The sequence below is a fragment of the Sinohyriopsis cumingii genome, chromosome 9 (genome assembly GCF_028554795.1).
Source record: "Sinohyriopsis cumingii isolate HCF-2022 chromosome 9, ASM2855479v2, whole genome shotgun sequence".
NCBI classification, from domain to species: domain Eukaryota; kingdom Metazoa; phylum Mollusca; class Bivalvia; order Unionida; family Unionidae; genus Sinohyriopsis; species Sinohyriopsis cumingii.
Window position 1 is genome coordinate 80,318,070 of NC_142969.1, and position 15,519 is coordinate 80,333,588.

The following is a 15,519-nucleotide window of genomic DNA, read 5'->3' on the forward strand; positions in this document are numbered from 1 at the left end:
TGCCCCATTGCTAGACATCACTATAAAACTGTCACACTGCAGATATTGTAGCAATATGACAGAAAAATTGTTAAAGCTACATTAAAAATCTAAATCACACACACATACTATTACCAATACTAATAAGACTAGCTGTGAATGAGTTAATTAACAAATGCTATTTTTGACCAGTAACATCATTAATTTATTCTTCATTCCCACTTAACCAAACTCTTGTGTACAAAAATAAGGAAATTAATGACAATTTGTATTCTTACAGATGTGTCAATTTTGTTTTCTATTCTAATAATCTGGATGTATATTTTGCACTAGTGAAAGAAAATCTGAATTATAATTAACAACTTTTTGGTATATTTGTTCTTAATGATATTAAATATTTGGTATATTTATTCTTAATGATAATAAATTTTGAGCTGGGACTAAACATTTTCGAAGCTGCAAGTTTGAGACTCCAAGTTTTAAAATTTCATTGAGAACCATAGCATCTAATACTTAAGGAGTGTAGTTGCAGTGTAAAATCCTTGAGATAACCCTGGTGTCTAAGACCTGAAGGGTGTAGTTGCAGTGTAAAATCCTTGAGAGAACCCTGGTGTCTAAGACCTGAAGGGTGTAGTTGCAGTGTAAAATCCTTGAAAGAACCCTGGTGTCTAAGACCTGAAGGGTGTAGTTGCAGTGTAAAATCCTTGAGAACCCTGGTGTCTAAGACCTGAAGGGTGTAGTTGCAGTGTAAAATCCTTGAGAGAACCCTGGTGTCTAAAACCTGAAGGGTGTAGTTGCAGTGTAAAATCCTTGAGAGAACCCTGGTGTCTAAGACCTGAAGGGTGTAGTTGCAGTGTAAAATCCTTGAGAGAACCCTGGTGTCTAAGACCTGAAGGGTGTAGTTGCAGTAGTTGCAGTGTAAAATCCTTGAAAACCCTGGTGTCTAAGACCTGAAGGGTGTAGTTGCAGTGTAAAATCCTTGAGAGAACCCTAGTGTCTAAGACCTGAAGGGTGTAGTTGCTGTTTAAGAACTTTTGTTTTCTACTGAGGTTAATTACATTACAATGTATTGTTTGAATCTGCATGATCTGATTGATATAAGATATTTGTTTTTATATGGGGATAAAGCTGAGAAACTTTCTCCACATTAGAACACATAGAAAAAGTACCAGTGTCAACAGAAATTCCATTAAGGAACCAATTTTTCCAAGCAATTTATGTTTCTTCAGGAATACTTACCCAATCATAATACCTTAGGAGAACTACTACCTTGCAAATCCAGCCCTCATACTACTTTTAACTAAAGGGAGTTAAAGATGTCTGCCAACCTAAGTGGCAGTCAGGTAGATTTCCCCTTAGGTATAAGGCTTGGTGGTAAAGCCTAAGAACGTGTCAGTTACAACTTGAGTGGAAGGCACGCTCTCTATGGGTGTAACTGTGGGGAGGCAGGGAGGGTATTTGTGTATTAATGATTGGGTAAGCATTCTTGCAGAAACATACTTTACTATGAAGAATTGGTTTCTTCTTTAAATATGTTACCAAATCAGAATACCTAGGAAGAATAGGGGAGAGATGGAGGGTATGAGAGACAGCTTCTAGGTAACCTGACTCCATATGTAAGGGCGTGTCTTCAAATAGGGTAAAATCCCACCTCTACTGCAAAAACAGCGGAAGTCGTCAAGCCATGTCTTTAAGAAGCTGTCAATCGACCTAGAAGGGTGACCTGTTGAGCTGTGGATATAAATCCTACCAGACCGAATTGGGCACTTTGGGATGACAAATACTGAGATAAAAGCAAGAGAATGTGGACTCTGATCTCCATCCCCCAGCCTGAATGAGGTTGGTTAGCAAACGGTTCCAGGCGAATGTTAGGCTGGTGGCAACTGCTCTAACCTTGTGAGCCAAAATGAGAAATAAATTTGTTTGAGCTGGGGTTATTTCTCTATAATGCTAAGTGAATAACCCACTTAATCCAGGATGAGATAGTCTGTTTTGATATATCCTTCTGTCCTTTTATGAGAAAAAGAAAGAGGCATGATCTACCTCAACGCAACAGCTATGTTCTATTAAGGTACCACTTGAAAGCCCAAACTGGGTCTTGTAGGTGGCCTTCAGATGAAGTGTTCAGATTAGACAAGTTTCATGACAAACGTCTGGTTACTCGTGGAAGGAAGCCAGTTCTTAGCGATGAAAGAGACTGCCGTCATGAGTCAGACTAACCCTTCTTGTTGGAACTGCATGTAATACAGATCTACTGATAGGATATGTATTTTATCAATTCTACCTGAAGTCACTAACGCCATGAAGAAGCAGGCCTTGTATGTAATGTATGCGTGAGAACCCTTGAAAGTGGTTCAAATATGTCTTGTTCAGCTAGTTAATACACAAGATAGATTCCATATTGGGCATAAGGCTGAAGTTTATGTTCGTGTATACTTAAAGTAGAAAAGTAGGTCAGATAAGTCATTGTTTTGTCAAATATCGTCTCTTCCGTGATGACAAAAGGTGTCAGCGATCATGGAAGGGTAACCTTTTATTGTACTCAGAGTGAGCTTTCTCTCCACAAAGAGCCAAAGAAAGTTAGTTACTGCATTATATATACCTGGAGAGGTATGATGTGTTCATTTGTACATCACTGGGAAAAACGTGCCATTTGCCTTGATATGCTTTCCGAGTGGAGGACCTCGTAGCTAGAGTAATTCTCCGCATGACTGGCTGTGAGAACTGTTTATTTCTGAGGGCCTGTTTCATACGATCCATACAAGCAGGGTCCATAGTTCTGAGTAGGAATAAAACTGCCATTGTGGTTGTCTGAGTAGATGAAAAATCTGAAGTCTCAGAGGAGTTCTCGTTGTGAGACTGATGAAGTTGTTGATCCATGACTTCTCCCATCACGCAATGAGGATAATGCAACACTCTGATTCTCTTGCTTTCTGTATCACTTTTTGGAATCAGAGGTGTCAGAGGGTAGGCTTATGCATCCAGGCCATTTCCAATCTCTCAACAGAGAAAGTCCCACACTAGGACACAAAGGTCTTGGGACTTGGTTTCTCCTTGTCGTTTTGAGATAAGTCACCACTGTAGAGTTGTCAGCCAGAATGAGAACTCCTTTGCCATGCAAATATCCCTGCTACAAGTGAAAGGCTTTAACAATGGCTGTCATCTTTAGAATGTACTGATATGAAGGTGTTGTTCCTGGGGAGAGCATGCACTGCTGGCTTCCCAAAGGATGGTAGTAGGTGGGCTCCACAGCCTTCTGTACTTGCACTGGTACAGACTAATATCAGGCAGTTATCCTTGTAGATGTATACCCACCATAAGCCATATTAGCTTGCCCCAATTCCACAGATGGTGCCTCAATTGTGTGCAGATGGTGAGAGGGCAGTCTCCAGTGGGGCAAACTTTAGACCTCCATTCGGGCAGAAGAATCATTTTATAATGGGCACATAGGAAGGTGACCTAGGACTAAGAGGTCCTCTGCTGTGTCGAGCAAGCCTAGTAGGCAAAGGAATACCCATGCGGATAGAATTCCTCATAAGTAGGATTTCAATGTCTGATCCTGAGGAAGCTGAAAAATGTTGCCTGTGTATTGAACTCCATACCTGTAGATATGGTGTTAGGTCAGATTTTTCCTTATTGATGACAAGTCCATCTAGGTAACAAGCGTTATCATGTTGTGTGAGATGTAACTCAATGATGTTGCTGCCACAGAAATGGTCTGGACATGCACCATTACTCGATTCATCAGATGAATCAAGACCCAGGGGCAAATGTTGAGCCCCAATGGGAGTGCCCTGAATTGGTAGGCAAACTCATGGAAGTCTTGTGAATAGGGACATGATTGTATGCACAGTGAATTCTCCCTCATGGATGGCACTCAAAATGTGCTGTGGTGTTTCCAATGAGAACCAAGGAGAAAGGATGAACTGACTGAGAGCGCTTAGGTCAATGATCAGACACAGAGTAGTGTTTGCCTTTGGAACCAAGAAAAGCCTGAATGAACGATAAGACCATCTTGATGCTATATCCACTTTGGTATGCAAGAACTGTGGCTTTTTGTTGGGTGGAGCTTCAAGAAGATGGTTTTCAGAGGTTTGTGTCAAATGAGTGACCCTTGGGTCATTTCAGTGACTTCCCATACTATCCCTGTATCAACGCTGTGGTTGTGGGAGGGAGGGAAAGTGGTTTCCTTGGTTGCTTGTTTGTGGACTTCTTCGATCTGGCCATTAAACAGAAGGTTCGATGATAAACATTTGAGGTGTGAGAAACTGTTGGTGACATCATGCAGAGTAAGTGTCTCGAGATGGTATGAGGGTTAGACTGGTCCCTGCATGTCTGCAAACGGGTTTGATGTACTGGAAGCCAGGCTGTTAGCGATTTAGCCTGTAATATTGATGTGTTGGCCCTTCGTAATCACTAGTATATGGCCTAGGCTGGTCACAACAGAAACAGGCCATCCATGTGGAGGATATCATTAGGATCATCAGTCAGGATGGGTTATGGGATGTTTGATGCATGTAACATGTCCACATATCTGTTGTGTGAGATGGAACTTGACTGTTTGTTACCTCTGTACCTCGCTGTTCAGCAATAGGAATCAAGTCTAATCCCGAGGAGGAAAGGTAGAGGAAGTTGCGTAAAATGCTGATTCCTATGGCATTAACTTGGGTACCAGAGCTGTTTCTGAGCATTTCAAAGGCTGGTGATTTGCGGCTGTCCACCAGAAACTTTCACACTAACCAAAGATCAGCATGCAGAATGGTGACGTCTTCATCCTGAGCTGAGTGTTTCTGTAAGGCAAATACAGCAAAATGTATAAAACTAGCTCAGCACCTGTCTTTTAGAACGCAATGTCCATGCTGAGCTAAATCTTAAAAAGTTGACATGGAAATTGATAATAGTCTATTAAAGCAATGAATAATACAGGTAAAATATAATGACAATACCAGATGCAAGGAGTATAAACCTGTGGGCCTGTACATGTGATGTTTGAAAAAAGTGTGGGTACAGAGCTTTACAAGCACACATACAAATATTGTAGCCCAAGCCTATCTTGCGACATTGCATAGGCGATCCATGTGACTACATGCTTTTTAAATATGAAGGAATGCTGATGCAGATAAATATGACTCAAGTGTTGCCTATAGAAATGTGCATGAGCAAGACATAACTGAGTAAACCATGTGTAGAAATCTTACCTGCACTTGTCCAAACAGAGCGGAAGCAATACAGAAATGTACACAAGTATCTATATTACATACAAAAATATTAAAGAGGGAACAGAGGCACCATTATAGATACTTACAAAGTAGGTGTGGCAAAATGAGGCAATTACATATAGGGAAAAAAGCTCACAGACTAACTGTACAAGTAAATCCACTGAAGTTGGCGTCAAGATGCTAAAAATACCATCAAACAGTAACTCATGTGCTCATAAAGCCTGATAGCCCTATGTCTGGGGCCCCTCTAATTTTAGATTGGGCCTGTTCTGTATCCTAAATGAGGTGCCCGTTGGGCATGTAAAATCAAAATTAATTTGCCTGAGTAAATTTATATCACACTGATGAAGTGTACTAATATATTTTCAAGACGTTGACATATCTCCCATAACACACCACAATCAAAATCAGATCACCACTGTCCAACGTGAAATTGAGATCTGATTTTAACCAGAATGAAGCATGGCCTGTCATGCTAAAAATATGATTTTGTACTTCCAAACCCCCCTGACAGTCGAGTTTCAAGAAAACACAATTTTCAATAAGTTTTCAACAACATCTATTAAAAAAAGGAAACGAAAAGAACAGAAAAAAAATCACTTTCAGTAAATGGTTGTTATATTTAGCATGTATAAATGGTAAACAGGATTGGAGCTGATGTAAAATTATCTCTTGTGTAGTTTAAATAGTAGCAATTAAAGGCAAAGATGTCAGGTATGAACCACCATTTCACACGTTACTTAATTGGCTGACAATATCAAGTGAAATGTGTTTGAAGGCTGCAGCGGGTGAGCCCATTTGCATAGGTATGGTCAAACAGTGGAACAACCCATTATAGATAAATCAAAGAGATGATATGTAAAAAAACAAGTTATTACACATTATTGCCTCAGATGAGAATGTTTAAGCTATATGTATTATATTTTTGAAAAGTCAGAACATATGCAATGTTTTTTTTTAAAGTCGGATTTATTGCATATATAGAATAACTCGAATGTGCTCTCGAGTTAATCCTTCATAAGAAAGAGTGAAGGACATACACGCATGACATACAAACAGAAAAACACCCATTAAGTTTACTTTCCTTTTTTGTGTATTTTTATTAGAATACACAAATGACTCATCCTAAAAAGAAGCAGGGGAATGATATGATATAAAATAAAATAGCCATCCTTACAGGAATATCTATACCATACAAACACTAAAAAATACAAATATACCAAACACTGGATATTAGGAGATCTTTGGCAAAGATCACCTGAATAAAAGCAGGAAGGGAATATGACAAAAACAAAGGTCTTTGGCTGGGTGTTTAGACCCACATAAGCTGAGAGGAGCCTGTTTGGTAACAACACTAGAGAAACCCCAACTATCAAAACAAATTTTAAATTAAATTTTGTTTCAAAACACAACATAAGAGACCTTAGGGGATACACTTACACATACAAACTTATTTCTTTTTTTTCAGCAATGAATACACCGTGCCCCCCCCCCCCATATAGAATGCAAAAAATGATCATTTCATTTGTCGGAACAGTGTTCAAGTGTAATTCATTTTTGAAGCCAATTTAGGAAGCAATTATATAACAGCCCAAGTCCAATAAATATAAATTTCAGAACTCTAGGTTGATGGAATATTACTTTCTGAAACACGCCAGCATAGCGATGAACACTATTGACACTTGCATTACCTTCAAACCCCTTTGAATCCTATTGAATTTATATTCAAATTTTAGCTAGTGCGATGTTGTATGACAATATTAAAAAAGGGGAAATTTTCGGCATTTGGAAATTGGAGCCCGGGCTTGTGAAATTTCAGTCAGGGCTTGAGAGTTTATTTAAGTCACCAGCCCGGGGCCTGTGCCTAAAACAAAACTTTCTTTGAGCACTGCTCACCAACATGTACTCGTTTGTAATGGCATTAGACATATATTAGGAAGTTTTATAAGTGCCAGAGACTTGCACGAACATAAAATAATTATAGTCCGAACTTAATGTGAAGTCACTTAGGCTTCTCGTGCCAGTACCTAAAGGCAGAACATTTTCTGGATAGGGAGATAAGTTGGAAATAGAGTATACTTTTCTTAAAAGTGAAAAACTCATCCAACTTCTAAGAATATATCTTCTTCCACACAGATTCTGGCCTTAGCGAGGTCTCTTGTGACAAGAATGTGCTTTTTGGCATGAGCGGAAATAGTAATTGACACAGTCTTAGGTTTTGCCACCAAGTCTTATAGGTAAGGCCCAACTGCCACAAAGGTCGGCAGACAACTTTTAGCTCCCTTTATCTAAAAGTAGTATCTGGGTGGGCTGGATTTGCGATGTAGTAATAGTTCACCTAGCGTATTATGACTGGGTTATATATTTAAAAAAGAAATTTAGGGGTAGGTTCAAAACTGCAGTTTCTATAGATATAAAACCTTGTCTCTTGTATATTTGAAGTGTTTCTCACAATGTTTTGGACAGCTCACTTTCAATAGGATTCAAGGGTAATTAAACTGATACTCCAGTTCAAACCAATGTGCATTATAAAAATGCACAGGTAAGAATTTCCATTTGTTAAAAATTCTGGTTCAAATTTCAGTTCCAAGCATCAAAACATGAGGGTATGCATCTATTTAGAACCCTTTAGTTACATATTTTGCATAGGATCAACTCGAATTATCTCATTGCTTGCTAGACATAAGAACCCTTTAGTTACATATTTTGCATAGGATCAACTCGAATTATCTCATTGCTTGCAAGACATAAGAACCCTTTAGCTACATATTTTGCATAGGATCAACTCAAATTATCTCATTGCTTGCTAGACATAAGAACCCTTTCGGGGGCGCTCACCAGATAATATGTACTTTTGAGAGAGTCACGTATGAAAGGTGAAGTAGTTTGCATTTAAAACATGCACAATGGAGAGAATGTTGGCATACCTCTATGCTACATTAATGTAATGTGGATGATATTTCTTTTGAATATTGTACTTTTGGAAATTTTACATGATTTAGGCACACTGCTAACTAAAATGACTGCTCCCTTGTGTTAAAAAATCAGCATGAATTAGTCTAAAGTACACTATACATAGCAGCTATTAAAATAGGGAAAATGAATTTTGCCAGACTAGACAATACCAGCCTCTGAAAGTGCAATGAATGAATTACCAAATATATAAAATGTAAAAAAGTTATCGGCTCTTTTTTATACAATTTACCTCTGAAGTTCAGGAAGTGAAAATGACCAAGTAGAGCTAGCACTTTTTTGAAAGGTGCACATCTGAAGTAAGGCCAAGCTGTATACTCTATAACCCATAGTACACCCATCAATCATACACCAAAATAAAGGGAATTAAAGGTTCATTGCATTATACCTAAGATATACAAGGTCTTTTTTAAACAGCCAGTATAACCAGTGAGGAAAGCCGGGGAAATTCTTTTTCTTTAAAATCCTAACCCTATGCAAAATATGAAACTGTAGAGCACCACCTTAGTTACATATTTTGCATAGGATCAACTTGGATTATGTCATTGCTTGCTAGACATAAGAACCCTGAAGTTACATATTTTGCATAGGATCAACTCGAATTATCTCATTGCTTGCTAGACATAAGATTACATTGCTGCAACAGATTTGTTACCTGTGTAAACTCAATATAAAAATGAGCAGGATTTCTTAGCCAAAAGCCATCTTCTGCACTGCAAACATCAATAAAACTAGATGATATGGTCCCATCTTTCAGTAAAATGAATGACTATGAAAAATGAATATTTACACAGTCAGTGGAAATGGTTTTGATATTAGCAAGATGTGTTTTCCCATGGATTTAGACCAGTACATATTAAGAAAGACCTAGATGGATTATGACTTGTACAAATTTAGAAAGGCTTTAATGGATTTGGACTTGTACAAATTAAGAAAGACTGACAGATTTGGACTTGTACAAATTAAGAAAGACTCTGACTGACTTGGACTTGTACAAATTAAGAAAGACTGATAGATTTGGACCTGTACAAATTAAGAAAGATTTTGATAGATTTGGACTTGTACAAATTAAGAAAGGCTTTTATACATTTGGACTTGTACAAATTAAGAAAGACTGACAGATTTGGACTTGTACAAATTAAGAAAGACTGACAGATTTGGACTTGTACAAATTAAGAAAGACTCTGACTGACTTGGACTTGTACAAATTAAGAAAGACTGATAGAGTTGGACCTGTACAAATTAAGAAAGATTTTGATAGATTTGGACTTGTACAAATTAAGAAAGGTTTTTATACATTTGGACTTGTACAAATTAAGAAAGACTGACAGATTTGGACTTGTACAAATTAAGAAAGACTGACAGATTTGGACTTGTACAAATTAAGAAAGACTCTGACTGACTTGGACAAATTAAGAAAGACTGATAGATTTGGACCTGTACAAATTAAGAAAGATTTTGATAGATTTGGACTTGTACAAATTAAGAAAGGCTTTTATACATTTGGACTTGTACAAATTAAGAAAGACTGACAGATTTGGACTTGTACAAATTAAGAAAGACTGACAGATTTGGACTTGTACAAATTAAGAAAGACTCTGACTGACTTGGACTTGTACAAATTAAGAAAGACTGATAGATTTGGACCTGTACAAATTAAGAAAGATTTTGATAGATTTGGACTTGTACAAATTAAGAAAGGTTTTTATACATTTGGACTTGTACAAATTAAGATAGACTGATAGATTTAGACTTGTACAAATTAAGAAAGGCTCTGATTGATTTGGACCTTTACAAATTAAGAGACAATGTAAATTTACATTTATACTAAGCGGGAATGATTACAGTATTAACAAGACTGGTTCTAGTGCTATAAATTAATGGGTATCACCAGTCATATTTGAACATCAACTTACCTAACTTGGTTCATACCATCTGCGCGTCATACCTGAATGTCAAATGACCTACATAGTTCATACCCTTGTTTTGTGACATACTGGAACATCAACTGTCCTAATTTAGTTCATATTCTTGTTCTGTGTCATACTCGACATGGCCATGATCATGCCTGCTTAATATCCAAGTGCAATTGAACACTGCTCTCTCAGTTGTTCATCGAAAATTATTGCACTTAGTAAGAGCATAAGTGGATGGTATTCAAGTCACTTGTATTTTGTTGGCATGATCATGGCAATGTCAAGTGGTAGCAAGGAAAAATGGTCTGGCATTCCTAAAAGGTATGTTAGCAAGTGTAGCTTTGAGTACGCATACAAAGTCAAATGCTTGGGCTAAACAATGGTACCATATTTATTATGCAATGTGAAGCGAAGATTGATACATCATCACTGATTCTTAAATAGGCTGCACAAGAAGAGAGAAGTGTCCTTGAATTATTACAAAATATATGTATGACTGATAGGTCAATTGTAACTATATGAGCCCCTGTATCTTGCACACATTACTGATGTACATGTCTGTGAAAACATCTGATATTTTTGTGACAACCTCGTCATTGGACTTTATATTCTGAATTGATACAGATCTTATCTGTATTTTTATTTATTAATATGCAAAGAGGACAATTATGAAGTTTTCAGAGCTGGGTACAATCACATGCATTACTGTCCGAAACAAGTGCTCATAACTTTCTTCCACCAGGATTAAGCGATTTTGCATTTCAATATCTTTTAATTTATTCAGGTTACAACGCAAAATTAGGCAACAGTCATGGATCTTATGGAGTACATGAACTGAGGAAGTTACAGTACTGGTTAAAGACCAGTTCTCACCGTGTACCAATTGTTGCCCTCCTAATAATAACTCGTGACTGCACACAAAGTTTTGTTTAGAAAATAAGACTGATTTAAGCTAACAAGTCCATTCAAAAATAAGCATTAGAACGATTAAGTAAAGAAAATAACCTAAATCCCCACTTTAGCCCCGTACGCCTCCATTTACTGACGTGGGGAGTCATGTGGTACAATTAGCATAGTTACAATGGTCAACAACAATTACGTCATAAAACCATACTTTGATATAGGCCCTTGCTTTTTATAGCAGATGCTGTAAATGAGAATTACATTTCCACAATAACGCATCCTCAATTAAGTGTTTTCCTTTTTCTACACTTATCCAAAATTACAACAAACAGCATGGTCACAGTATTCATATCTAATTTATTATCAGATCTTGGTAACACAATTCCACTAGCATTCATGGTGTTTCAAGACTCCATATTTTACTTGCCTGAGCAATGAAGAACAGTTATATTAGTGTTAATAAATAAATCAGTAATACATGTTTTAATGCTACAATAACGACAATTTATAATTTCTTGAACGTTGTGTGGCTTTTTTATTTTTTTCCAAAATAAGTTGAAACAGAATTCATCAGCATTCTGTGCCTGAACAATTAAAAATAGCTGTATTAGTGACAACAACAAAATCAGTAATAAATTATTTTTGATACAATAATGACACTTTATAATAAAATGTATTTTATTGTTATAAATTTTCTCCAAAATATCAAAATAATTGTATTCGACTTGTGTTTTTAATTGTGTATTTACTTTCATGGTTTCCTTGTCAATATTTTTAAAATAATTATTTATAATTACACAGCCAGCTAATTATACAAAACTGGTGTCAAAATGATGCGACTACTTACCTCGTTGTTCACCGTGAAATGATAACAGATGAATTATGGGCAGAAAAAAGCATGCTACATATGTACTTATACGTGAAATTAAATATCTTCAACTACTTCAACTTTATTATTTGAGATATTTGTTAAAACTGCATAGAAGTAGACATTAGTGTAACCTTTACATGTCACACAATATTATAAAATAAAATCCCGTTTTTTTTCAACCGGTGAATAAGTAAAATTACATGCATTCCTATCATAATTCTAACTGGTAAAGAACATTAATCTGAATTACAAAGCAACACAAATTAAAAATTATTAATCAGAAATAACTATATTTTCATTTAATGAAAGAGAAAATATAATCTAATAACCATGTGTGAGTAGATGATTAATTTTTAACATGTGGCGACAATTGGTACTGACTCTACCGTACAGTTTCATCACCAACACCGTTTCAATAAACGGTCCTCACGTAACCGTTCATGTTGCTGACTTCACATTTAACACGAGGAAGAATAATGTTAAAGGCCCTGGTTTCATGTATTCTACTGCCTAGGAGCAAGTTCATGTCGGTAGTGGATGATTAAAAAAAAAAAAAACAGGAAAAAGTGGCGAGAATTGGTCGCCAACCAGCATAGTATCACGGACTTTTTGTACCTCATAACATGTCGTTTCAATATATCATCTTAATAAATTAACAAATCAAGTCTCTTACACTCATTCACGTTTACACATTCATTATAAACCTCAGTCGCCAATGCTGCTGACAAAATGCATAAAATGAGGCAAAGCAGTGGAAATATACTTCCACTTAGCACTTTAAAATGTCCATTTTGAAATTTGGGCGCCATATTGACGCTAAGTCTCGTTACCACAACTTGTTATTACTTTCATCACCTTTCTGCATTAAAGCGGTTTACTTTCATGTATGATGCTTAAATGAAAAGTCATGAATGAATTTTTTTTCTTCTTAAATATCGTGTCTAGCTTTTTCAAATTTTGATAAAGCTGAAGAAAAGATGATAATTGTGACGGAGACTATAATTGAGTCTACTTTCATTTATGAGCTTCCTGTACCGTGCACTGTTAGTAGACTTGCATAACCGGATGTTGTCAGAAGGTTTGAAGGTTGCTAGCGTATAAACCTTTTTACATGGTAACTATAAATATTGATAACATTGTTTTGGTATTTTATTGGTTTGATATATAATGTAAACTTGCATATGGGATATAAATAGCTATTTCGGACATGTTCCCGCGATAGTAACAAGATGACAGACATTTTTCACAGCCGTAGCTGACACGCTGGATTGTGAGAGTTACAAATGTGTCATGACATGTTTGATATGCATTTAGCTTGCGAAATCAATAGCGAAAATCAGAAGCAGTATAGTTCAGCAGACGAATCGATATGATTTGTGCAAGTAACCGAAGAGCCATATTGTAACAGCGGTCAGCAACACACCGCCAGGTTGGGTCCAAGGGATGGGGTTGGTGGGTGATATAGATCGAAAGATATTGAAGTTCATTTTTACCTTAGAGTGGGTATGTGTTGTGACATGCTTGAGATGAAAAAACCTTGGCTCTCGAAAGCAATAGTTGAAACAAAAAAATACATCAAAACAAAACCAGTGCAATCAACAAGATTAAATAATGAGGTAATCACTGGATAATAAAGAGAAATGTTAACAACAGCAACAGCACAGGAAAGTAGTTGGGTGGGGAGGTGCACAAATCCAGTGTAATTGATATTCCCTCAGACAATAACAATGGCAAGAACATGAACAAACAGATAGAGAAGGAAATATAACATTTCTTGGCTGAGAAGTTATGAAAGGTCCTTTTGTGTGACTCTTTGTCACTGTTCATTGTGAATTAATAACTAAAATTGCTGATGTGAATGCAGAGGTCTCGGAAATGCTTAATCACGCATATTTGGATGACAGTGTTTTATCTTGGATGCCGAAAATCACTTAGGTGGAAGTCCTCTGTACGCATGTAATAGGTGGGCGGCAAAATTCAAAGACTTGCCCATGCTGCTTAGTCGGAAAATGTGTTGATTAATTAGCTCTGCTGATATTTAGAATTTAGTGGCTGAAAGACCCCTTGATGTACATGTTGCCATTATAAGTGTACCTCAGATGAACATGATGCATTAGATGGGTGGCGGGTTCAAACGCTTTAACTGGCAGTTGGGTGGGAAATGTATTGATATTTACTGTAATTGAATTCAGAGGCAGAAAAACCCAGAGATGTACATGTGGTCATTTATAAGAGTACATCAAATAAACAAATTCATATTTTATTATTGTGTTAATTTTTGAACATAGCGTGACCTCATAATCAAGACATGCTGAGACTGTGACAAAATGTCATTCGCAAATAAGTATTTTGGGGTTAAACAGCAACTGACGAAGACTGTAATGAGATTCAGAAGAGTACTCAAGCTGCTAGAACTGATAATTTGGATGGGACAGTAACTAAGTGTAAGAAAGTGTGTGATGCCTGGCTTAGTACTTGCAGTAAGACGTTCTTTGGACTGACAAAATTTAGTTTCACTCTGATGTACAAACAAGAACTATGTCAGTGTTATAAAGAATGTAGAAATTAAACTCAGTGGCAACCAATAGTTCTTATTTTTTTGGGAGGGGACTGCAACTTCTTCTAGTGGGACATCTATTTTTACCAAAATGGGAGTCCTGGACTCCTAGTTTTAAAATCCTAGCAAGACCTCTGTGATGTGGTATAAACAGTGCTAAGTACTCATTTGGTACATTAATTTGTAGGTAAATCTGAGGGTAAATATTTGTCAGTAAGCATTGACATAGAGTTAGAAATACAAAATGTAAGTTATACAGTGTGTGATATCTGCCCAGAATTAAATAGATGAGCAAATACAAAGTAATCATAACCATACCCCACCATAATTGTAATCATAATACCATTTTGTAATTAAGCTACACAACAGTTAAAATATCTTCACATCCACTATAAAAGATATGTATTCCACAAAAAGTGAAATATAGATTGGAGTACACCAAAATTGGCCTTGAATTAAGCCGTCAAACATCGATGTACATTATGCTTTTCATACAGTGTTGTGCCGTGAACATGGATTGGTAATGTGCACAGAGGCATTGCTTACAATTTACCAGTCATGTACCCCCATTACGGATCACTGCCATCTCACCTCTGTCTGCGTGGGTTCAAGTCTAGGATTCGGCCAATGTGGGTATGTGAGAAAGCTTGCCAGTGACTTCTCGTGGGTCGGTGGTTCTTCCAGGGGTTTTCCCGGGTTCTTCCTCCACCATTAATACTGGCCGCCATGCATAGCCTATCATGTGCTGAAAATGGTTTTAAACCCAACCACAACAACAACAACCAGTCTTTGTTGTCTTCACTTGTGCTGTCACTTTCCTCTTTGTTTTTCTCTATCTGTAAATGTGTTATTATTAGTGGCATTTTCATCTCAAGTTTCCAGGAAAAAATACTTTAATATGTTAATAACGGGCACTACGTATTTGTCAACAGTGATACAATGTTAAAACACATTGTTTGGTATAATTACTGGATTATTAATTTAGTCAGTAAATGCATTCTTTTCTAATTGGCCAATAGTAGCATGAGACCCTATGCCTTTTATTACCTTCTGTAATGAAATCAATGAATGGGGTTAGTATACCAGGCTAACTTGGGGCCC

General features: G+C 36.8%; 2 protein-coding genes across 5 annotated transcripts in view; one reads left to right on the forward strand and one right to left on the reverse strand.

Moving 5' to 3' along the window:
• LOC149792105 (nuclear envelope integral membrane protein 1-like) overlaps positions 1-12,866 on the reverse strand; it is a 42,660-nt gene extending 29,794 nt beyond the window's left edge. The window contains exon 1 of one of the 2 annotated variants that reach the window (XM_089970628.1): positions 12,717-12,866. In XM_089970628.1, coding sequence (XP_089826754.1) covers positions 12,717-12,726 — 10 coding nt within the window. In that variant the 5' untranslated portion in view covers positions 12,727-12,866. Of the gene's footprint in view, positions 1-12,534; positions 12,682-12,716 lie in introns of those variants that run through there. The other variant, XM_089970627.1, reaches the window with a different exon arrangement.
• The window catches only part of LOC149792104 (aspartyl aminopeptidase-like), a 148,116-nt gene that overhangs the window by 80,133 nt on the left and 52,464 nt on the right, over positions 1-15,519 (forward strand). The window contains exon 1 of one of the 3 annotated variants that reach the window (XM_089970626.1): positions 12,890-12,975. The exons of 1 other annotated variant lie outside the window; for it this stretch is intronic. In XM_089970626.1, coding sequence (XP_089826752.1) covers positions 12,973-12,975 — 3 coding nt within the window. In that variant the 5' untranslated portion in view covers positions 12,890-12,972. Of the gene's footprint in view, positions 1-12,889; positions 12,976-13,261; positions 13,314-15,519 lie in introns of those variants that run through there. One more of the 3 variants, XM_089970624.1, reaches the window with a different exon arrangement.